The sequence below is a fragment of the Girardinichthys multiradiatus genome, chromosome 6 (assembly GCF_021462225.1).
Source record: "Girardinichthys multiradiatus isolate DD_20200921_A chromosome 6, DD_fGirMul_XY1, whole genome shotgun sequence".
Lineage (NCBI taxonomy): Eukaryota > Metazoa > Chordata > Actinopteri > Cyprinodontiformes > Goodeidae > Girardinichthys > Girardinichthys multiradiatus.
The window spans coordinates 44,436,021-44,459,674 of NC_061799.1; the positions used below are offsets into that span (position 1 = coordinate 44,436,021).

The 23,654-nt window shown below is 42.8% G+C and overlaps 2 protein-coding genes across 2 annotated transcripts; one reads left to right on the forward strand and one right to left on the reverse strand.

Moving 5' to 3' along the window:
- Positions 1-303: 303 nt before the first annotated feature.
- LOC124870142 (zinc transporter ZIP6-like) lies at positions 304-9,698 on the forward strand. Its single transcript, XM_047368666.1, has 9 exons — positions 304-363; positions 704-929; positions 1,323-1,492; positions 3,483-3,677; positions 3,958-4,042; positions 4,160-4,549; positions 4,679-4,759; positions 7,077-7,267; positions 7,607-9,698. The coding sequence occupies exons 1-9, from the start codon at positions 304-306 to the stop codon at positions 7,757-7,759; spliced, it is 1,551 nt and encodes a 516-aa protein (XP_047224622.1). The 3' UTR covers positions 7,760-9,698.
- A 1,582-nt stretch (positions 9,699-11,280) lies between these two features.
- On the reverse strand, positions 11,281-22,279 carry LOC124869709. The gene is made up of 3 exons (XM_047367771.1): positions 22,175-22,279; positions 21,646-21,747; positions 11,281-15,768 (listed from the first exon to the last, which is right to left on the reverse strand). Exons 2-3 carry the CDS (start codon positions 21,737-21,739, stop codon positions 12,062-12,064), a joined length of 3,801 nt encoding a protein of 1,266 aa, XP_047223727.1. The 5' UTR covers positions 21,740-21,747; positions 22,175-22,279; the 3' UTR covers positions 11,281-12,061.
- Between the last annotated feature and the right edge of the window lie 1,375 nt (positions 22,280-23,654).

Genomic DNA, 23,654 nt, shown 5'->3' on the forward strand with positions numbered 1-23,654 from the left:
CTTGTCATTCTGACCAGACAAAGCAAAGGTTCTCCTAGAAGCTACAACAGTTTTTAAGCTGACTTTCATGAGACCTGTTGTCCCAGACATAATCTTAACAGCATGGCGTACATATTATCTCACACAGCTGCAAGGCTGAGAAACCATTACTCTAAGACTAAATAAGAGAAGAATGGATCAACACTGAGGGGTTCTAAGACTTTTGTCAGTTCCTGTAGAGAATCAAGGAGCAAATCAAGCAAGGAACTAAAATATTCTTTAACATAATCCATAGAAACAGTCAAGCTAATAAAAGGAGGGAAGATGGAGGGAGATGCAGCAGGAGGCGTGGAGGCTGGTGGCATCAGACCGATGGAGCTGAAGGTGCTCCTGTTGGTCACCAGACTTCCTTGTCTTAACACGTTTAGGCTGGATGTGACGCAGCTGTGGCTACAAGGTAGCTCAGCACTGTCAGTGGGTGGATGAATGGGTGGATGAATGGGTGGATGAATGGGTGGATGACTGGTTGTAGCGTGAAGCGCTTTGGGGTCTCTGGGGACTTAAAAAGCGCTAAACAAATACAGGCTATTTACCATTTACTAATAAGTTAGTTGGTAATTCGTTTAAACATGTTAGGTTTCACATTTTGAATTAAATTACTAAAATAAAATATTTTCATTCATTGAGACGAACCTGTATTGATTGGCGGGAGTTTTAACATCAGCCACAAACTGAGCAAAGTTCTGCATTAGTGCTTAAAAATAAAGTCTTTACAGAAGAGCTGCTCGCCGTCGGGTCCAGTCTAAACCTGAACCAGATCATAGCAGCTAAGTTGTCTGATGCAACGTATTTCTCTGTGTTTTCAGGGCATAAACATTCTCACAGTCACCATGGAGACCATAACCACAGCGAGCACGGCGGCGGAGAAACCACCAAGCACATCACGGCAGGTAAGACCAGTTCCGACTGAGGCTTTAAGGGAAACGGGTCGGCTTAGTGATGGAGCAGAAAAATGCTTGGAACTGATTCTTTCCTCTTTAACGGGTCAGATTTCCTCGCCGTCTCCGGCTGCGTTAAACAGACTCACAGCAAAGAGGAGAAAACTCAGCAGTTCTTCAGGTTTTACATTTCTAGACTGTCTCTAATAATTCTACATTTATGTAATAATTGTATAATTTAATAATTTAATAAAAAACAACTTTTAAGGCTTTTTAGTTTTGTTACCTTTCAAAGATTCCAACCAGTTTTCCCAACCTTTGCCTGAACTAAACGTTTTGGTTTGAACTTCAGCTAACGGCTGATCGTCACGGTTTGAGTTTCTGCCATACGTTGGTTTGTTGCAGCGTGGGTCGGCGGCTTCCTCGCCATCACCATCATCAGTATGCTCTCCCTGCTCGGCGTCGTCCTCATCCCGCTCATGAACAAAGTCTTCTTCAAGTTCCTCCTCAGCTTCCTGGTGGCGCTGGCTGTGGGAACGCTGAGCGGCGACGCCTTCCTGCACCTCATACCTCACGTGAGTCCATGTGGAGGAAGGTGACCACTTAGTTTCTCGTACACTAGAGTTGGTGCTGTCATTTTAAAGAAATTAAAGAATTAAACTCTCAGATTTATTTACAACCTTAATGGACGGTAACATAAAATCTGTGACATTGGTGGAGAGATGGATTAATAAGAGAATAATGTTCTTATAAGATGAAAGTCTAGCTGTTGTAAATTAAACCATTTGTCTTTCTCCAAATTTTAGAATAAAAGTTCAGAATCAAATTTTTTTCAGCGTTTCTACCTGTAGAACTTTTATCACTGTCAGTAACCAGCTACCTCGGCGTGGCTTATGGTGTACCGCAAGGATGAGTCATTGGTCCCGTCTTTTTGAATTCTACATTTTGATCAGAATAATCTGACCCTTTGTTTATTTTTCAAAAAATAAAGATACATTCACTACTCACTAAAAGTCATTGATGTTCAGCTTTTGAGTGAAATTTCAGCATGAACCTAAAATACTCTAAAGCTTTTCCAGGTGAACTTAATGGGATGACCTCTGAACCTTTGAACGCACATGTCCAAATGTTCAGCGTTTCAGTACTTGTCCCTAACAGGGAGCTTAACAGCAAAGTTCACAACAGGTGTTTGGTCACATTTTGACGACACCTAACAGCTGATCAACAGTAGCCATTTCGAGGCTTCAAACAGGAAGTTCTCAGACTGAAGTGGCCAATGAGCTTAGAGAGTCACAGAGTGCCGTCAGCAGGTTGCGACAAAGATACAGAGACTGGAAGAGTCACAGAAATTGATCTACGTGATGGACAACCTGCATTTCCACTGGATGGGTGACCAGTGACCTCACTGTGGTTCTCTGATGAAAATCAATTCCCTTTGAGCAGAAGTGATGATCCAACAATGTTGATGGCATCAAGGAGAGCGGTATGCATCAGCCACTGTTGGTCAATACAGAACCACCCTACACTCTGTATAGTGACTAGCCCATACTACCTGAATTATATTAATCCAGTCATTGTGACCCTGCATGACCAAAACAGGGCTAGTTTCATCTTCATGGATAACAATGCTCCAGCTCCTTGAGGTCCCATCTTTAGGGAACAGCTACTAGAGACTCAGGTACCTCGAATGGAGTGACCTGCAGCTTCTCCAGACCTGAATCCCACAGAAAACCCATTGGATCAGCCGAGTCGCCGTCTAAAGGCTCGTAACTATGTACCACAGAACCTCAGTGACCTGAGGAATGAATGGGATGCCATGCCTCAGAAGATAATAAGTGGACTTCTGAACAGCCCGAGAAGTTGTTGTCGAGCTGTAGTTGATGCTGAAGGTCACATGACACGTTATTTAGACATTGACATATAATGTTGTGGTAAATCCACCACTGTTGTTGGCTTTTGTTTCAATAAATTGTTGGAGATGTGGAAATCACCACTGCATGCTTCTGCTTAAATGCTTTCCTCATATAATATCACTATAATGAGAGCCAGGTATCCCTAACTTCCTGTGAGTAATGGAGCCTCACTGATCTAACAGCTCTCCTTCCTCACGTAATATTTGACAAAGCCTTAAATTGGTTTGTCCTCCAGGCTCAGTTCTTGGCTGGGGACCGCAGCAGTCCAGGTGTCTAACCTCAGTTTCAAACCAAGGTCACATTTAAAGATCTTTAAACATGCAGAGAAACTCGTACAGGACAGGAATAAATCCTACATCTAAAAAACGTGTCAAGTTTTACATCACTTAAATTTCCACCTGCTGTGCTTGCATGATAATGTACACTTAGTGGTTTCAGCCACACACCTTTAACCATGTGGCGCTGCAGAGAAAACCTGATTGTTTGGTACATCAGACACCATCAGTTAGTTGATTCGAGACAGTTTTTCTTTCCACTAATTTAACTCCATGTACCAACATCAGTGGAGATGCTACAGATACTAAAACAGGACGGGGCCTCCGGACGTGGAGCAGCTGCAGTGTATCAAAGTTCTTCTTTTTCCTCTCTTCAGTCTCAGGGAAGCCATCAGCACCATCACCATGAGGAGCCTGGTGTGGACCTCGAAGAACATCACCTCCATGAAGGAAATGGGGAAAACCTGGATGGCATGTGGAAAGGCCTGACCGCTCTGGGAGGAGTCTACTTCATGTTCCTGATTGAACACTTCCTGACGCTGGGAAAAATGTACAAAGACAAGAAACAGAAGGTTAGAAACTCGCCTGAGATCTTTTTCATCAATGCTCACTCTGGTGTGATAAAGGGCTGATAACTGACGGTGAACTCCTGGGTCGTCCCGCATGCAGAAGGGTTGCACAATATGTAGCTGATTATATCCTAACCACGCCTCTCCGCTCTCTATGCCAGTAAAATATCTGCTGATGATTATTTTGATGCAGTTTTAGGAAGATGACACTAAAAGACTTTCCAGCAGATGGCGCCAGATGCACCTTTATTAATAAAACAGATGATCTTTGGTGTCCATACAGATCCAGAAGAAATGGGACCAGAACGTTAAGTCAGATCCAGAGAAGCAGCCCGCTCTGGAGGAGAGCGAGGTGAAGCCAAGTGAAGGTGAGGCGACATCCAGGAGAAAAACAGCATCTGAGTTGATATTAAAACATCAATACTGAGCTTGGTGCAGGAGACATTTCAGTCTGTTTGGTCTGGATGTGTGTTTTCTATGCGCAGACGTGGAGACTAACGGCGCCAGCACGTTTGTCGACCACTCCAGCAGCGTGGCGGAGGAGGAGCAGGTGATGTTGACGCCGCAGGTCTCCATTGTCTCGCCGGAGAGCTATGGCCAACCTTCAGGTGGCGCCGCAGGGTACTTAGCGGAGGACTGCGAGAACAAATGCCACTCCCACTTCCATGACACGGTGGGCCAGGCCGACAGCATGCATCACCATCACCATGACTACCACCACATCCTGCATCACCACCACTCCCAGAACCACCACCCGCACAGCCACTCCCACTCGTACTCGGAGCAGCACTTCCAGCAGGCCGGAGTGGCCACGCTCGCTTGGATGGTCATCATGGGTGACGGGCTGCACAACTTCAGCGACGGCCTCGCCATCGGTGAGCTGCTTTCTGCTCAGGCTGAAAAATCTCAAAATGACTCAGGAAGTCGGAGGGAATCACAGCTGAAAACCTGTTTTTGTGCGACCTTTGGACCTTTGTCTCTAATGTCTCCGTGTCTTTCTGCAGGAGCTGCCTTCACTGAGAGTCTGTCCAGTGGACTCAGTACGTCTGTGGCCGTTTTCTGCCATGAGTTGCCTCATGAGTTGGGTAAGACCTCCAGTCCTGCTGCTCGTTGGAAGGAGAGGCAGCACCATCACACAAAGCTCCTGCTGCTACTGTTTGCTCCAGTTCCAGTGGTGCAGTCAGACGTTGTACATCACTTTGAATCCAACTCGGTTCTATCTCAGTTCCCCGGCTTACAAATAACATCTCTAGACAGGCAGACAGTATATGTTGGTATACTTGGGTTCCTCGAACAGTTTTACCTTAATCAGAAAAACGTACTTTAGTTTAAGGAACTGAACACCACCACTCAGGTGAAGGTGCACCGTTACTACGGAAAACGTTTCTAACAATCTGAAAAGGTTCTGTTTCTTTTTATAAATTCATTAACGTTATCAGTTTAATGTCAGCATAAATGTTGACATCGTTAGTAGAAGTACATGTAGTGTAATCTTTCTCTCCACTGCACTGTTTAACATGCCTGTCAGTGATATATCAGGAAAGTATTCACAGCGCTTTCATTTTTTCACTTTCTTTTATGTTGCAGCTTTTTCCAAAGTTATTTTTTCCCATCAAAACTACACAAATCCCCCGTATAATGAAGACAAAAAATGGTTCTAATATTTCTAAACTTAAAGATTTAAGAGATCATTTGGACATAAGTGTTCACACCTTTTGCTCAATACTTTGTTGATGCACTTTTTGGCGGCAATTACAGCTTAGGGTCGTCTTGAATATGGCGCCACAAGCTCGACACGCCGATCTTTGGCCCATTTGGCCCTTTCATCTTAGCAGAACCTCTCAAGATCCACCAGGTTGGATGGGAAACATTTGTGCAGCCGTTTTCAGATCTTCCCAGAGATGTTCCATTGGGCTCAGGTCTGGCTCTGACTGGGCCGCTCCAGGACCGGGTTAGGGTTAGTCCTGGCATTCTGAAACCAGACCTGTGAGATCTTGTATGGATGCTTTGGGTCGTTGTCCAGCTGAAGATGAACCGTCGCCCCAGTTTGAGGGCCAGAGCGCTCTGGAGAAGGTTTTCATCCAGGATGTTTCTGCATTGCTGCATTATTTGTCCTTCTGTTCCGATTAGTCTTCCAGTTCCTGCCATTGAAAAGCATCCCCACAGCATGACGCTACCACCACCATGCTTCACTGTGAGGGTAAGAACCACCTGGTTTTCTGACCAGATACAGGCCTGATTGGTGGATTATTACAGAGATGGTTGTCCTTCTGGATAGTTCTCCTTTCACCTCAGATCAGTGCTGGAGCTCTAACAGCGTGACCATCAGGTTCTTGGTCACCTCCATCACTGAAAGCCCTTCTCCCCCCAATTCAGTGTAGACGGTCGGCTTCTCTAGGAAGAAGTCCTGAAGGTGATGATGGAGGCCTCTCAGATATTTCTGTACCTTTCCTCAGATTTGTGCCTTGTGACAATCCTGTCTACAGACTACTACAGACGTTTCCTTCGTCTTCCTGTGTGGTTTGTGCTTTGACTGTCACCTCTGGGGTCTTAGAGACAGGTGTGCGCCTTTCCAAATCCCGCCCAGTCAAACTGAGTTTAACACAGATGGTTTCCAGTTAAGCTGCAGAAACATCTCGAGGACGATCAGCGGAAACAGGATGAACCTGAGTTTTAAGCCTCGGTGCAAAGGTTGTGAATACTTATGTACATGTGTTTTCTTAGTTTTTTATTTAGAAAATAATTGCAGAAATGAAAAGTAATCAGGTTGTCATTATGGGATGTTTTTAGTTGAGTTTTTAATGAAAAAATTCGATGAATCTATTTTGAACTTTTGAAACAACGACACAAAAATGTCTCCAGTGTTGGGGTCGGGTTTATCTGCAGCATTCAGACTAAAATATTTTATTTAGATTTAAGGATGTTTGAAGGTGTAATGAAAACATTATTTTCATCATGGGACAAGAAGTGGAGCTGGTGGAGGAGTTTAAACCCTTTGGTGTCGATCTGGACGGCAGACTGAACACTGATGGTCATCCCATTGAAACCAGTTGGAGCAGTTTTCTGTAATACCTCTCTGCAGGCGTAGCGTCTAGTTTCCAGGTGTTACCTTGAGTTTTACCCTGATGCTGTGCTAAACTGAAGCCTTTCATTGCTTCGGATCATTTATTAAATCCAGACTCGGTTTGGCGGAGAGGGGGAAACAGCAGCAGAAATATTGCTTGAAGACAAACTCATCTCTGAGTTTTAGACTCCATCTGATGATTTAAAGTGACGTAGAACAAACTGAAGGAGTGGTTAACCTAATTTTGCTGTGATATTTTTCACCGACTCTCCTGAAAGTGTTGCTATGTGACAGTTTCTGTCTTAGGTCACGTCTGATGATCTGTGTTCGGTCTCCAGGTGACTTTGCGGTGCTCTTGAAGGCGGGCATGACGGTGCGTCAGGCCATCCTTTACAACGTGCTGTCGGCCATGATGGCCTACCTCGGCATGGTGACGGGCATTTTGATCGGACACTACGCTGAAAACATCTGCATGTGGATCTTCGCCCTCACAGCCGGGCTCTTCATGTACGTGGCTCTTGTGGACATGGTGAGTTCGACCCTCTGGACGGAACCGACGGAGCAGAGAAGCTGTTGGGTCAGCGTCTGCTCAGCCTGGTTAATGACACACATTCAGCTGCTTCTCATAAACTCAACCAACCTGCCTGAGGCTGCCCTCTGGTGGCAAATGCTGTTAAAAAACTAGATTTTTAGTCTGAGCTCATGAGTCTAGTCTTCTAAAGGCTGCAGGACAGGAGCTCTCCAGGAACCAGACTTGGACCTCTGCCCGATTAATCACATTACATCATTTCTTCCCTTTGAATGCAATATAACTGGCACCTAATGTCCATGATTTATTTCCTGTCTGTTTTTTGAACCTCTGCTTCAGGTGCCAGAGATGCTGCACAACGACGCCGGGGACAACGGCTTCAGCCACTGTGGCTTCTTCCTCCTGCAGAACGCCGGCATCCTGCTGGGCTTCTGCATCATGCTGCTCATCGCTATGTTCGAGCATAAAATCCAGCTGGATCTGGGATACTGAGCGGGAAACCGTTTGTATATGTCGTTTACATCCTCCAGTCGTCATTGTGTTTTAGTTTACATTTTCACATCGTTTAGTTTAAAAATAGCTGCATGAACCCTGAAGGAATCTTTGATGCTGTTGATGGAGCTTCTCAGTTTGGTTCAGATGTTGCAGCTGGAGATGAGTTGAGGAGGTGCCGTTCCTTTCTCCAAATGGAGATTGAACCTCAGCTCCAGAGTCTGGGAGTTTTTTCTGGGTCAACTTTTACTGTGAACCCGGTTCTTTTAACGATACCCTCTGACCTTCATCTTCTGAGTCAATTAGTTTAGTTTTATATAGAAATATTTTTTTACGTTTTGCTGAGTCAAACCTGATCAGTGTTACAACGATACAACTTTCTACATCACAGTTCCTCACAAATGTTGTTCTGTGTAAAATGTGAGGGGAGCTGCTGAGGAAGGTGGTTAATAATGAGTCGGGTCATGATTCGGTGCTGAAGGACAGGCAGAGTTTAGGTTAACTTGTTCTGATTCTTTTAGATTTCTGGTCAATCATTTTTACAAAAAAACTGTTTATTTTCTCTAGCAGAGTTCTGCAGTGAATTTAAAGCGTAACTCGGTGTTTCTGTTCATGTTGAATCTTCGTTTCTCAGCACTCCGACCAGAACCAAAGTTAAACAGGAGTGTGTTTATAACACAGCTGCTCCTCTGAGGTGTTAATAGGACGGTGTGGAGCCGAGCAGAAACGAGCTGCAGGGTTCATCAGGTTCTGAAGCGTCGAAGATGCTTGCAGCTCAGAAAGTGATTCACATAAAACTGAAGAGAATTAAAGTGACAGAACTGCTAACTCATACGAGCCACAGAATCAACATCCAGGGTTTGTTTCAGCTCGCTGGAACTTCTTCAGAGTCTGAAGGATAAAGAAACGGCCAGACTGCTTTTAAAGCTCCGCTTTATTAAAGTTGTTTCTGTAAGACGTCAGAAACATGAAACAAGCTCATGTTCCAGGAAGTGTCCTGAGTTCATGCCTCATCATGGAGGTTGACTCCCAGGTTGTTACAGTATGAGCTTGTCTAGATATGGTGCAGCTGCTTTTATTTTGAAGGAAAGATGCTGATTTGGGTTTAAATGTTCAGCCTTATGTTCTGATTCCTGTTGTTTGTATTTATGGGTGAAAGTTTAAAGCCAGTTTGATTCTGTTGTATAATTTATAGTTTTGCATATTTAAAAGAACATAAAAAGATGAGTGCTATGAGTGTACGGTTCACTAATATTGGTCAGAAATGCAGGGTTGAGTCGTATGTTTGATTTATGAAGTCCTTCCTGGTTGGTTGGTTTCATTTCGCCAATTAAACAAACGGCATCAATCACTGATCGCTCTGGGACATACCCAGACTCTAACCAGAATGACCTTTTATTATGAACTGCTGACCCAACAGCTGCTCTGTTCTCATTGGCTGATTTTGATTCCCTGAGCAGGACTGAAATAACCCAATGAAGACCAATCAGAACCGTCTTTTTCTCGGTAAGCAGAATGCACCTTAAGTCCGTAGTCTTCATCAGAGGATCGTTTAAAACTGTTTCATGTTTCAGACACATCCAGACCAGAAAAGTTCAGCCATGATCTGAAGAGTTTCTTTGTTCTGTGGTTTCAGACTGAAGAAGGCGGCTCATAGAAATAAAAGTAGAAACGGATCCCGCTGATTCAGGCGGACTGATCTGATGTTTAGGTCAAAGTTTACTCACAGGTTGCTCACACCGTGACACTTGAACTCCACTGTGGATCCAACATGTACAACATGAAACTGTAAATACTTGCATGTAACGTTATGTACACACATTTGTGATGTTTCTGTAAAGTCTCCATTAAGTTTCCACCTGATCTGGTTCTGAAATCTGGGAGAAGTGATTCAAAGGCTTGGAAAACGTTGGAATAATAAAATCCATTAAACATGGCATCTCATGTTTCAGTTTTTCTTTTATGAAGGTAACCTCAGCTGGATTTGCAGTTTTAGGTTTTGATTTGCAGTTTTTCTGTCCAGTTTAAAGGGAGGATTGGTCTTCTGGGTGGATGTTCAGGGTGGTGTCCTGCTGGAAGGTGAACTTCACCCCAGTCTTGGGTCTTCTGCAGCTTCTAGGATTGTCCTGGATTTACCTCCTTCCATCTTCCCCATAAACTCTGTTCAGCTTCCCTGTCATTGCTGAAGAAGAAGCACCCAACCCCCAGCATGATGTTGCTGTTAGTTTCCTCCACTCAAGTCAAGTCTAGAACCCAGCGACCTTGGTGGCCTGGCACCCGCATAAGCGCCCATGGCAGCAAGACTGCCCCTGCAGGAGAGACCATCACCCCACCACCCCAGGTGAGGAGTGGGCACCAACTCACCTGCTAATCTAGCCCTAAGCAGGTTAAAAGTTAAGAATACCCAACAGAGCCCAGTTTGGTCCTGGTGGCAGGCAGCGGGCCCATCATATCCCTGATGGCACCCACACAGAAAACACCACACCACTGTACTGGTGGACTGCTCCTTCCAGTCGCTGGTTTTTACACATCCTGTCATGTGTGCTTTCTGTTCAAAATAAAAATTCAATTCAGTTTTATTTATATAGCGCCAAATCACAACATGTCGTCTCAAGGCTCTTCACAACAGTCAGGTTCAGTTTTTTATTCAAATTGGTTAAAAAGTTTTCTATCTAAGGAAACCCAGCAGATTGCATCCAGTCAGTGACTTGCAGCATTCACTCCTCCTGGATGAGCATGTAGAGACAGTGGACAGTCACTGGTGTTGACTTTGCAGCAATCCCTCATACTGAGCATGCATGTAGCGACAGTGGAGAGGAAAAACTCCCTTTTAATAGGAAGAAACCTCCAGCAGAACCAGAACCAGGCTCAGTGTGAGCGGCCATCTGCCACGACTGACTGGAGGTTTGAGAGAACAGAGCAGAGACAAAGAGAACAAAGAAGCACTGATCCAGGAGTACTTTCTATGGGAAGGAAAAGTAAATGTTAATGGATGTAGCTCCTTTAGTCACAAAGTTAAATCACAAATTTAATGAGAACCGGGATCCTTCCCTGAAAGATTTTAGAAATGTTTAACGTCTGCTGCATTATAATCTAATCTTTGGCAAAAATTGCCCACATTTAATAAGTGTTTTTTGTTGTTGTTAAAAATCCAATAAAGCAGCAGCTGTTAATTTGGCATAAGTTTATTTAAATAAACATTCATCTGTCGTTCCTTTATTACATGACCAGTGCTTTTATCAGCCTTGCTATGAGAATTAAGGTGACAACAAAGACCAGAAAAGTAAAGTTAACTTTAAAATGTTCTGTTTTATAACCCCCTTAAAAAATAAAACGTTAACAGAACATTTTTAGTTCGGCCAGATTTGTGTCTCGATGCTCCTGGTTCTCCAATAAAATTATATGGAAATTAATTAGAAATTCATTTCTTCCAGGTAAATGGTTTCACTTATCATTAACAATTATACCGTCTACACTCAGGTTTTAAACAGAGGACTTTAAAGCAAAGGAGGCTAAATGCATTCAGTATTGAAACATTTATTTTTTCAGTACAACACTTAATCACACAGGCAAACAGTATTTTCTCAAAGATTTTTCATATAAGGGACATTTTACAGATATTTTAATGCAGATGTTTGCAAGGTTTATTTCTTCCTTAAAATGAAATTACAACAAAAATCTGCGAAATGAAGCGCACCATTAAGAGCTGACAGTTCAATCCTTTCTACCTGACAGAAGACCTGGTTAAAGGGCCTGGATTAAGTGCCCAGATGCAGCCTGACAGGAAACCAGTACCAACTAAATGAAATCAGATATCAGGCTAAAGAAGCGATTAAGAAAAAGAAGAAACTACTGAACCCAAAATAATCGAAGCAAAGCAGATAAAATACGACAGTAAACAATAAGCATCAAACCCAGTCTTATAGGCCCAAACACATTAAATACACTTCTACTAACCCAACTACATAAAGCCAGCAGTCAGAAATTTACAACAGATCAATGGCTTGAATTCCTGCCTTGAAAGTGTTTGAAATAATTGTTAGAAATATTGGAATCATACCGAAATATTGTAATTTGTATAATTCGTGCATTGCTGATTATAAAGATTTACAAACTTTTATCTCAAACATTTAATAACATCAGATTCACCATCAACACTAAGTATTTAATAAACTGAGTATAATTTAACAAGTGCAAACAACACTTTTCTGCTTTGGGGACAATTCCACTTCAAACGATTTGATCCATCGGTTCTGGTAAAAGCCTCACGACCGTTCCAACATATCCACAGACCTGCTGGAGTTATCCTGAAAATCCAAAGAAATTTAAAACCCTTTTTAAATATCCCCCGCTTTCTTTCCTCTTCTGTCTCTCTGCAGAAAGTTGCTCTTCTGGTTTTGTGAGTTTGTCTTGTTGAGACACTTTGGACATGAGTTGGGCCTTCTCCTTCATTTCCTCCAAAGACTTGATTCGCGCCTCATAGCCCTTTTTAGCCTCTGCTTTCTCTCCTTCAATCAGCATGTCGATGTAATCTGGGGCAGCCAGAGGGTTTGGCCTCAGGGCGATCTCCTGAAGACGAGTGATACAGTCGGCTGACTGATCCATGAGAGAAAGCATTATGTCCTGCAGGTGAGCAATCTCTTCCTCTTGCCTCTCAATCAGCTGCTCAGTAGTCAGCTTTTCTTTTGCTGCTTTTTCGTACTTGCTTTTCAGTTCCTGTACTGTCTTCTTCTCCTTTACTTGAACGTACTCCCACTTGTATTTTTGATTGAAATGCACATTCCAAATGCATTTTCCAGGACAAACAGTACACATCCCTTTGTTATCCATTGCATTGCAGCCATGTTTCTTATTGTCTTCTGCTATTATGCATGGGTAGTGGCAGGTTATTGAACACTTCTGACAGTTGGTGATGAACTCTCCTTTCCCACTGAGCTGTTTTTGGATTGGCTTGATAACATCCACTTCAATCTCAAAGTTTTCATTTGAAGTTATGATGGCTTCATGCTCCTTGATCTTTTGTTTGGTTGTCTTAATTTCTTCAAGTTTTGCTAACCCAGCTCTGACTTGTGGTTGCAAACCTTCAATGGCCGTCTCAAGTTGCTTTCGTTCTTTTAAAACTTCCTTGGTCATCAGCAGGCTTTTGGAGGTCATTTTCCCCAAAGCAGTGAAGAACTTCTCCATGCTTTTGACGCCCATCTTCCAAAACATTTCATCAAAGCTTTCATCCTCGTCTTCAGCAGATTCCTCATCATGAGCTCTGCTCTCATGGCATTTAGTATGTGCAAACAGTGCAGAGTTGTTAAACTTGAAATGAACTGGAAATCCTAAGTCATTTTTGGGACATGGAACGCCAGATAAATTTATTGCTTCAAGAACTGGCGGCTGCTTTCCATCGGCAAAAGTGACCAGCATGACAATGTTCTCTGCCACGTCTTTACCAAAGATGGAGAGAACGGACTCAAACACATATTTCTGTGTAGCCGTTAGACGTGCCAGAGAGGCCTGAGTCACAAAGCATACTGCATCAATCTCTGTGACTCCCTCAGCAGAGGTAAAAATCCTTCGGATTTGCTCTGTGATCTCCCGATCTCTTGTAACTCCCCTGGTATCTCCAAAGCCTGGTGTATCTATAACAGTCAGGGAGTAAGGGATTTTAAACCCATCCTGGTGGTAGATTTCATACACAGTGACTTCTGAGGTCTGACTGTGAGCTTGGGACATTGATGAATCTTCATTAATTAATTTAAATCTGAAACCGTCATTCCACTTGACGCCAACAATGTAGTTGATCATCCCATTGATGAGAGTGGACTTTCCTGATCCGGTTGCTCCAAGGAGCATGATGGTACGGTTGGGTCTTAGACTTTCTTTACCAAATATGTACCTTTGGCAGCCATCTATGTCCATGTCATCCTTTCTCAGTGGGAGTTCATAAACTGATGGGAGACTGGAGTTGGTTTTCTTGCTTATGTCTTTTAGATATTCAGCAAGTCGCCCAAATTCCCGCTTTGTTGTACAAACTTTAACAATCTTGTTTTCCTTGCTTCTGCCGGCTCCACCACAGTCACATCTGACCCTGACTGAATATTGTGTTTCTGAGTGAAGTCCTGAAATTGTGGCCTTTTCACCTCTTGACCTTGTTTGGTTCCAAAGGAGATCTTCTACCTTTGAACTATTGGCTGTGCTTGCGTATTCCACAATGTAGCTCAGAATCTGAACATCTGGTCCGAGCTCAGCTGGTTTCTCCCAACTAAGTGAAATCTCAGATGAGTTTGGTTCAACTTGAGATTCTCCAGGAGGACTGCAGGGTAAAGTTTTAATGGGATCATTGATTGCATTGGCTGGTCCAACACCTGCTGAGGTCACTGCTCTGCATCTGAACACATACTCTGTGTTTGGCTTCAGGTGGCTCACTGTGAGTTCTGCAGATTTTGGTTCTATCTTTTGTTTCCATTCATCTTCTCCACTGACCCGGTACTCAACAGAGTAGGAGGTGATGTTCTCTGCTCCAAATAAGGGAGGGGAAATGTTCAGAGTCACACTGTTGTGGTTTATGTCAGCTGCTGTCACACTTTCAGGCTTTGAAGGAGGCTCAAAGTTTTCACTGATAGAAAGTCCGTCTTTGTAAAGGTAGATGGTCGAACCTTCATGTTTCTTATCTGTTAAACCTACTGTCAGGAATGCAGTACTCTCCTTGTTAGCCTCTGCAAAATCACTGAAGAGTTTCACTTTTCTTCTCATCTCATCTGCCACATTGTTTGAGAGATACCATTGTTCCTTCTCGACATCATAAATGTGTGAATCGTCTGTCCCGGTTCTGCCTTTGAGGTGGTTTGACAAAGCAGAGAGGTATGGTTCATGTCTTTCCAGTGAGGTGAAGACAAAACATAAAGCATGGTCTGCACTGAGAAGTTCTTCATCAACCTCATTTTGAGACGGGATGATTTTGGTGTTTTTCATCATCCTGGTGAAAGATTTCAGGATATGTATTTCTCTCTCTTTGCAGTCCATCCATTCATTTAGATTTTTGCTGTTGAAAGGTGAGGAATGCCTCCCCTTTAAGACATCTGCAAGCTCAGACTCTTCTTCTCCTCCTCCTCGGATTGATGGAAGTTTCTTCGCTAATGTTTGTTGAAATCCAAGCCTGAACTCAGAGCACATGCTTTTAAAACTTTTAATTTTTTTGCTAATCTGTGAAAACTGCTGTGTTGTGATGTTTCTCATTGCATCATTGCACCTTATTTCCAGCTCACTTAGCTCCTCCAGGACACTTTGTACTTCTTGAACTAATCCTACACTTATTTCACGAACAAGTTTAGCTGCAGAAGAATCTAAGTTTGTCAGAGGCAACATCCAGACCTTGATTGGGACGGCATTTTCTCCACTGGCTCCCAGCAGCTTCGGCAGACTTTGGTAGACTTCTACTGCATCCTGAAAGGTTGTTGGAGTTTTCTGAAGTAGGAAGTCTCCATGGAATTTGCAAGAGAATTTCTTTATTTTTTCAATGTCCTTATCTTCCAATTTTAAGGAACCTTCACCTTCAATGGATAGGCATGGAATCTTCTCTATCAACACTTTCAAGTTGCCTTGAATGTCTTGATGACTTTCCGTCTCAGATTTTTCTTGGTCAAAGACAAAAAACGCTTGAGCTCCATAAAGAATGCCTGTGACCACATGTGTTGCTAGTTTGTTCTCAAAAACATATGAATGCTTCACGTTTCCTCTTCCAAGATGATTCATTGACAATTCTTGGAACTTTGTGGTAGTTTTGTATTTCAGTGTAACTCTGGCTTGATTTTTGGATGTCATCTGATCATTGAGGTATTTGGCTGATCCTTCAACTTTAACTAGTCCACCTAAAAAACTTGCTTTTAAAGATGCTTCAACAGCCAGGGATGAAGATTTGTCCTCAATTGATTCAGAAGCAACTATCTCAAAGTCACTGTTTGGTTTCGGGCTTTCTCTTGTGTCTTTTTCCAAGTCAGCACAGTCCCACAGTGTTAATCCTGTAGAAAAAGACAGAAGATGTGTATATTTTGGGATTTTGAGAGGCAATATGCTGAGTCGGAATACTAGCAGTTACCATTAATGACAAGTCATAACATTTCACTTTTAGAGTATCCAAAAATAGCTTTACATTTCCTAATAACCTATGCACTTTTTTAAATCAATCAATAAATTAATCAGGGAGTCAATATAGCAAACTTCAGTAACGTATCAAGGCACAGTGTTTTAAAAGGAGGTAATGATATCTCCAACAACATCCCTCACCTAACTTGTCTAATATAAAGGCTGAAACATGGAGAATGGATGAATAAACTGTCAAAAGCAAAAAGAGAAACTGAGCTACAATTATCCAAATGAGTAAAATGAGGGAAATTAACTTAACATTTAATCTCATTTCTCTCTGCTGATCCAATAGGGCTTTTATTGAAATATTATTGAAATAATATTTAAAGAAATATTATTAAGGGAATATTTTGGAAAAGAGCAAAATCTTTCTGGAGAAATGGGGCTTAATGGTGATTACTTAGTTATCAGATTTAGTAAAATGATGTTAGGGACACATTATTTACTGGATTTAAAACTAACCTTTCTGGGTAAATATTATTTGGCAGCAAGCACGTGTCCTTAGCTGTTAGCAGTTGAAGCTAACAAAGGAGGCTGATAGCTTAACACCAGAATCAAACACATACCTTTAAAATACAGTTAATAAAAGGGTTAAAATGCATAATCGCGGACGGCGCGTTATGGCCGATCTTCTGTGTTTAAAATCACCCCTTTAAATAAAGTTTGTCTGAACTTTGAAAACACACAAACACAGAACACAACCTGAGCACGTGTGCTGCAGATAGCCTGCTAGCACCAAGATAGCTGAGTTCAACACAAACAAAACCAAACTTCATAAAATGAAAAACGTTTAGATCATTTCAATCTAAATCACTTCTATATTATTCTGCCCAAACACCTAAACTCATGAACTGTGGTGAGGAACGTTGTCCAGGGAGGCGAAGTTTGAAGAAAGCATCCACAGTGAACAATGGTTAGCTATAGCTAACCTCCTTAGCTGTAGGTTGTGGCGGCTGTTCTGTTGGCCGGCCAAACTGCACGTTACCGTAACCATGGTGATGCGGCTCCTGTTGTCCTTCTCTCAGGGAGGGAAAACCGCTTCACTCGGCTTGTAGAGACAGATTCTCTACTGGGACTCCTTTGGAACACCGTTTGCTTCTCCAGGCCTCAGAGAGAAAGTCAAGCCAGGCTTGTACCTTAATTCCCTTCCATGAATGAATCTACCGGATACACAGAGTGATTCATTTGTACTTATCTTAGTGCATATGATCGATGATTGTATGACACCCTTGGATCCAGTTTGAAGAGTTTATGTCTGTTTGCCAGTAAAGAGACATTAGTGCGCTTGCCTCCCCTATCCCGATGATCACCGGTGTGGAAGAGATCGGACCATTGGAAAGGGGGGTGCTTTTATACAGCCAGTGGCATCATGGGAAGTCCGCTGCTACCCCCAATTCCTAAGTTGTGCCGGTAGTAGGTTAATGCAATTCATTTTGAAAGTTCCAGAAAAGTCCGTACCACATTTCCTGTTGTAACTCATGGCTGTGGGTCCCAACAACACCATATATTCATTTGGCTAAAGGAGCAGAACCTGACTGGCTGGGTGCTGGTTCAGTTGTAGGCAACATTGAATAATTAACTTTGTGGACTGGTGTCAGCAGAACCCGATCAACACGGATAAAACCAAGGAGCTGGTGGTGAATTTCCACAGGTGCAAACCCACCACACTGACACCAGTGAACATCCAGGGAACTGACATTGAGATAGTGGACTCTGATAAGTACCTGGAGGTTCACCTGAACAATAAACTGGACTGGATTCACTCCACCGATGCTCTTTACAGGAAGGGTCAGAGCAGACTCTACCTGCTAAGGAGACTGGGGGCGCTACTGAAGAGCCTCTTTAAATCTGTGGTTGCATTTTCACTTCTTGTAGTCTGTTGTTTTATTTATGCTCATGCACATTTTGTAAATTTTTAAAATTATCACTCAGTTACACGTCTTGAATCCGAGTATGCCATTTTGAATAACTGCAGAGTTTTGTTTTCTTTTGCTGTAAAAAGGAGAATTTCTGTTTTTATGTTTTTACCTTTGTGTGAATCTGCTAGCCTTGCCTCTCACTTTGCTGCTGACAATAAAGGTTGTTTCTATTCTTCTGTTTTCCTATCCTTGTCTTAAAGAATGTGTAAGCTAACTACTACTACAATTTTGTTGTGTCCCTAAAACTTTTGAACAACTTTAAAATGTTCTTTACGAAGTTCTTTGTTTGACTTTTACTTTTTTAAATTAACTTTTAAACAAACATTAAAACTTAATAAATTAAATCATACATACAGGGTCAAACTTTCAGTTCTCATCTTTAGCTTTATCTTTTAAATGGACACAAAAATCCAAATTCTAAAAGTAAATTCAGAAACATAACATCACCTTTTAGCTGAGGAAGATCTACATTTTTACAATGTTGCTGTGGATGTGCAACTAAGAAACTACATTAAAGATTAGGGGAAAGTGTTCTGCTTGTTATGCATACCCAAGCAGAAGAGAAAACACACCAATAGTTAGAGACCGTGCAGTGGGTAAAAAATCTAAATGGTCAAGTGATGAAAAAATAGGCAAAGGAGCTACTTGCCTCACCCTTGTAAGAATTATGATTATTGTTTATAATATTTATCTAAATTTTAAAAATCATACTTTGGATGAAATAAATTCTAACCAAAAATCATTTCTTACGAATAAAGATCAGAGATACACTCTGGTGGTGTGATTATTGGGCTTACAACACTTAATAATTACAATTACTTCATTATCATTAATAATTTATAATTATGAATCAAAACCACAGCAAATGTCACTGTGTTATCAACTGTTTAACTCTTTATCCATGTGAACATTTACTAAACCAATAGTCCTTACTATTGGCGGCCCCCTCCTTTACCCGCCACCTTACGTGGTGGAGGGGTTTGAGTGCTCGAATGATCCTAGAGGCTATGTTGTCCGGGGCATAAATGCCCCTAGTAGGGTCTCCCATGGGAAACAGGCTCTACGTGACAGGTCAGACAAAGAGCGGTTCAAGACACCTTCATGAGGACCACACAATCGAGGCATGTGACGTCGCCTGGTACGGTGGAGCCATTGTCCCGCCCCGGAGCCAGGCCTGGGGACGGGACTCGTCGGAGAACACCTGGTGGCCGGTTTGCTCATCGCGGGACCCGGCCGGGCAGAGCCCAAAATAGAGACGCGAGCCCATCCCCTAGTGGGCCCACCACCTGCAGGGGGAACCATGAAAGACCAGTGCAAAGAGGATTGAGCAGCGGATGAAGGTGGAGATCTCGGTGGCCTGATCTCTGGATGCTTGCGCTGGTTTTAGGGACGTGGAATGTAACCCCACTTGGGGGGAAGGAGCCTGAGCTTGTGCAGGAGGTCGACAGATATCAACTAGAAATAATTGGGCTCACCTCCACCTCCCATCTCTTCGAGAGAGGTGGACTCTCTTCTACTCTGGAGTGGCCCGTGGGGAGAGACGGCAAGCTGGGGTGGGTTTGCTTGTTGCCCCCCAGCTCAGCCGTCTCGTGATGGGGTTTACCCCAGTGGATGAGAGGGTCGCATCCCTGTGCCTTCGGGTTGTGGACAGGTCTCTGACTGTCGTTCTGGAATGTGGGCAATCCCAGAACTCGGTGGTGGACACTGGCATTAAGGGATGCTGTCAAGCTGAAGAAGGAGTCCTACTGGCTGTGGTTGGTGTTGGAATAATTAAATATAGATTTATCTTATATTTTCTGCTATTCTTTAACTTGACTATTTGATCTCATAACCTTTCATGATGTTTGTGTGAGTAAAGGATGTGTGAGTTTGTCTGCAGGCAAAGGTCATAAATGGTGCTGAGCTAGCAGAGAAGGAAGCAGTCCAGTTGAGGAGGTCATAAAGATGAAGGCTGATTACACTCAACAAAAGGCACAACTGACCCTACAAGTTGGAGGAGACTGTGGGAAATGTGTTGTTAAAAGATAAAGCTGTTTATGACCTGTTTGCGATGCAGTTGTTGTTTTCCCCCATCCTTTAGAGAACAATGTTTTTGTAAACTAGGGACCCCCGAAAGACAATAAAAAGAGGAGGCGGTCGGATAGGCTTCAGAGCGGTGCGAGATCTGTAACTGGGTATATCTTGACCGTTTCTCCTCGCAAAGCGAGTAAAATACCTAATACTTTGTCTCTCTTTTCTTTTTGTGTTGTTATAAGTATTGTTAGGTTGGTTAAACCTGACAGTTGGCTTTTGGGACTCCTCAGGCGGCTGACGGGTACCATGAGGCCAAGCGTGCTGCAGCCTCGGCTCTGGCAGAGGCAAAACTCTGGCCTGAGATGAGTTCGGCAGAGGCTGGGGACTTGGGGTTGGACTCCTTCATCAAACAGGCTGAAGTCAGGAAGGTGGTTAAAAAGCTCTATGGGTGAAGGGCTTCAGGGGTGGATGAGATCCACCCCAAGTACCTGAAGTCTCTCGATGTTGTGGGGCTGTCATGGTTGACACGCCTCGTCAACATTGTGTGGCGGTCGGGGACAGTGCCCCTGGACTGGCAGACAGGGGTGGTGGTCCCCCTTCATAAGAAGGGTGACCGGAGGTGTGTTCCAACTATAGGGGGATAACACTCCTCAGCCTCCCTGAGAAGGCCTATGCCAGGGTATTGGAGAGGGGAGTCCGCCGATAGTCGACCTCGGCTTCAGTAGGAGCAGTGTGGTTTTTGTCCCAGCTGTGGAACACCGGACCAGCTCTACACCCTCTGCAGGGTACTCAAGGGTTCATGGGAGTTTTCCCAACCGGTCCACATGTGTTTTGTGGACCTGGAGAAGGCATCCGACTGTGTCCCTCATGTTGCCCTATGGGGGGTGCTCCAGGAGTACGGAGTCATGGGCCCTTTATTAGGGGCCATCCGGTCTCTGTACAAGCGGAGCAGGAGTTTGGTAAGAATTCCCCGCACTTAGTCGGATCTGTTGCCGGTGCATCTTGGTTCCGCGAGGGAGGCGTCCAGGAGGCATCCGATATAGATGCCCGAGCCACCTCAACTGGCTCCTCTCGATGTGGAGGAGCAGCGGCTCTACTCCGAGCCCCTCCCGGATGGCCGAGTTCCTCACCCTATCTCTAAGGGATTTATAGATAAGCATTTTTCACACCTGCCCAAAACCTTTCCACTGTCTGTATATGAATATAGTCAAATGAATTAAACTATTCTTTATTTATTTATTCATTCATTCACTTGCTTTAGTTATTTTTAAGGTTTTATAGTTTAGTGACTATTAATTACCCAGTTTTCCGTGACCTTCATTAACCCCTGAGCCTTGGCTGGGATTAAGTGACACTAAGATGGGTCCAGGTGTTGGTGGGTGGGGAGATAAGGTGACAGTTAGGGTGGGGTTTGGTTTGGGCAGGGAGAGAAGAAAGATACGGGTGATAAATCATTGATTATTTATTTTGATCGAGATTTTAATCCATCAACCTGTCATTTAACTTTTGACAGAAGCGAGGTGCTATTAATTATTTTACAGCAATAGAGACGAATGTCCACCATACTCAGACAAGAACAAAGATGGTGGCTGTGAAAAGGTGCCTATAAGGCAGTCCAGCAAATGATTGATAGAACAATATAACTAAATGACTGGAAAGAATTGACAGAATATCTGCAGGAGGGAAGTCCCACAATCAAAGCTAGAGACAATCCCGAGGTATGTGTGCAATGACAAAATCCTGTGAGAGTTCTAGATGCAGCATTTCATCGTTCTTTAACTATATACTGTATTTGAAAATAAAAAAAATGTAAATCCTTACCAGGAATGACTGTGTCCTGGCGGCAGTCGTACAGCATCCCAAGGCTGAATGGTCTGCCAAGAGTGGCCACCTCTATCATTCTTTCAGAGTCCATCTTGTTTTCTAGAGCATAAAAGGTTCAGAAAAGTACTCTCAAATAGTACTCTAAAATCTATAGTAATAATAATAATTACAACATTAATGAAGAGAAAAAGAGAATGGGTGGGGTGGGTGGATGGGGTGGGGGCAGAAACTGTTCTGTAAAAAGAGGTTGTGATTGTATACAACTTATAAGATAGGAAAATACTTTCATAGCAAGGCTGACATGAATTCAGCATTACCCTAAACACTGAGAAGCAATTATAAAGTATGAACTGTTAGTGTAAGTTAATGTGGAGGTCCTATAACATTAAAAAAACTGTCCAAATAAAGGACTGACTACACAAGAAGCAGATCAGAAATCATTTAAAATACCTTCAAAGCTGGAGTAAATTTGATTTAACCAAATGTAAAAAGAAAAGCAAAGACCAAAAAGAAAAAGGATACTTACTGCAGAAATGTGTCTGAGCTTTAACACAGAGGTATGATCTTCAAGCTTTTATCCTCAGCGAGGGAGACACTCCTCTTAATGTTTATTCAGGACATGGAGGCAAAGCTGAAGGAGAAATAGGTTCATTTCCTAGAAATGGTTTGAACCATTGAACCATCCCCCCCCCGGCTATGCCTGTCTCAGGATTACTCTCATCGGGGGTTTACGGTCCCTGCTGATAACAGATTGCACACCCTCTAGTAACCACATCCTGAATATCAACTGTTGCATTATTCCCTCAGTTTCAGTTTGAGTAGAAGTAGGCCCATAAACTTTGAACAAACTGCTAAAGAGCAAATCGTATCACCCTCCCCCACCCTTGGATCAAGAACTGTCTGGGGAAGTGGTGACCTTGTGTTAAGAGAGAAGGATGTTTGCTCCTTGTAGAGGCTGCAAGTTTCCCGGTTTGAAACACAGCCATCCACTCTGTGCTCCCTGGCCCCTGCACAGTGGCAGCCTACTGGATTGTAGGTTATGGGTTAAACACAGGGGAAAAAGGGTGTTGAAATGTACAGTTGCAATGAAAAATACATGTGAATATTATTATGTAAAAAAGCACAAATTACACCAGTTCTTATTCTATTAAAATTATTACCATCACTTTGCCCATAATGATGTCTGGTTTTCTTTAAGATCTGACCTGGTGATTGTGGTTTGGACCAATTATGGTTCTGTTTTCAACGGACTGAAACAGATAACAAAAATGGGCAGAAGGCTCTTTAATGGAGGTAGTAGCTTATACATCCACAAATATGTCCTTAACCATTACCTGGACTCAAAAATTGAATCAAAGTAGGCACTGTTAATTTATCCTTTAATAGACTGAAAATGGTGGGAGTTGTTCCTTTAATGGGTTTAATTCAATTCTGTTCATAGATATAGAGCCAACTTACAACCAATGTTGTTTGTGCACATATATTTATATTATATTGTAGATATGTTTATACTGTTTAATTTGTATTGTATTGCACCGACTACGCCAAAACAAATTCCTTGTATGTCCAAAAACGTACTTGGCAATAAAGCTTTTCTGATTCTGATTCTGATTCTGATTCAAGCCACTTTACCAAAAAATCCATTTAGTTCAGTCATACAGACAGATTCCACATCAAGTATGCTTATTCCAATATGAAGGAGAAGGAGAATATGAAGTTGTTGGCAGCAGGAGCTCAGCCGATGCCCCCCCTCCAGGAAGCTAAACAGAACGCCAGGCCAGATGTCGCTTCTATGAAGAGAGAAAATAGAGAAAATGTATAGCTCAAATAATAGCAAATAATACAAAATTGGAGAGTAGTATGAGAATGTAGTGAAGAGGGTGAAAGTGGTCATTATGTCCTCCAGCAGCCTAAGCCTATAGCAGCATAACTACAGAGAAAGCTCAGGATAACCTAAGCCACTCTAACTATAAGCTTTATCAAAAAGGAAAGTTTTAAGCCTTAAA

What these genes read in the sequence shown, in the direction of transcription:
- LOC124869709 (XM_047367771.1), bottom strand. Translation starts at nt 21,739, where the DNA reads ATGGACTCTGAAAGAATGATAGAGGTGGCCACTCTTGGCAGACCATTC. An exon ending in CCAGGACACAGTCATTCCTG is followed by an intron (nt 15,769 to 21,645) that starts GTAAGGATTTAC and finishes CTTTTTCTACAG; the next exon opens with GATTAACACTGTGGGACTGT.
- LOC124870142 (XM_047368666.1), top strand. Translation starts at nt 304, where the DNA reads ATGGAGGGAGATGCAGCAGGAGGCGTGGAGGCTGGTGGCATCAGACCG. An exon ending in TCAGACCGATGGAGCTGAAG is followed by an intron (nt 364 to 703) that starts GTGCTCCTGTTG and finishes TTTTAACATCAG; the next exon opens with CCACAAACTGAGCAAAGTTC. An exon ending in ACAAAGACAAGAAACAGAAG is followed by an intron (nt 3,678 to 3,957) that starts GTTAGAAACTCG and finishes GTGTCCATACAG; the next exon opens with ATCCAGAAGAAATGGGACCA.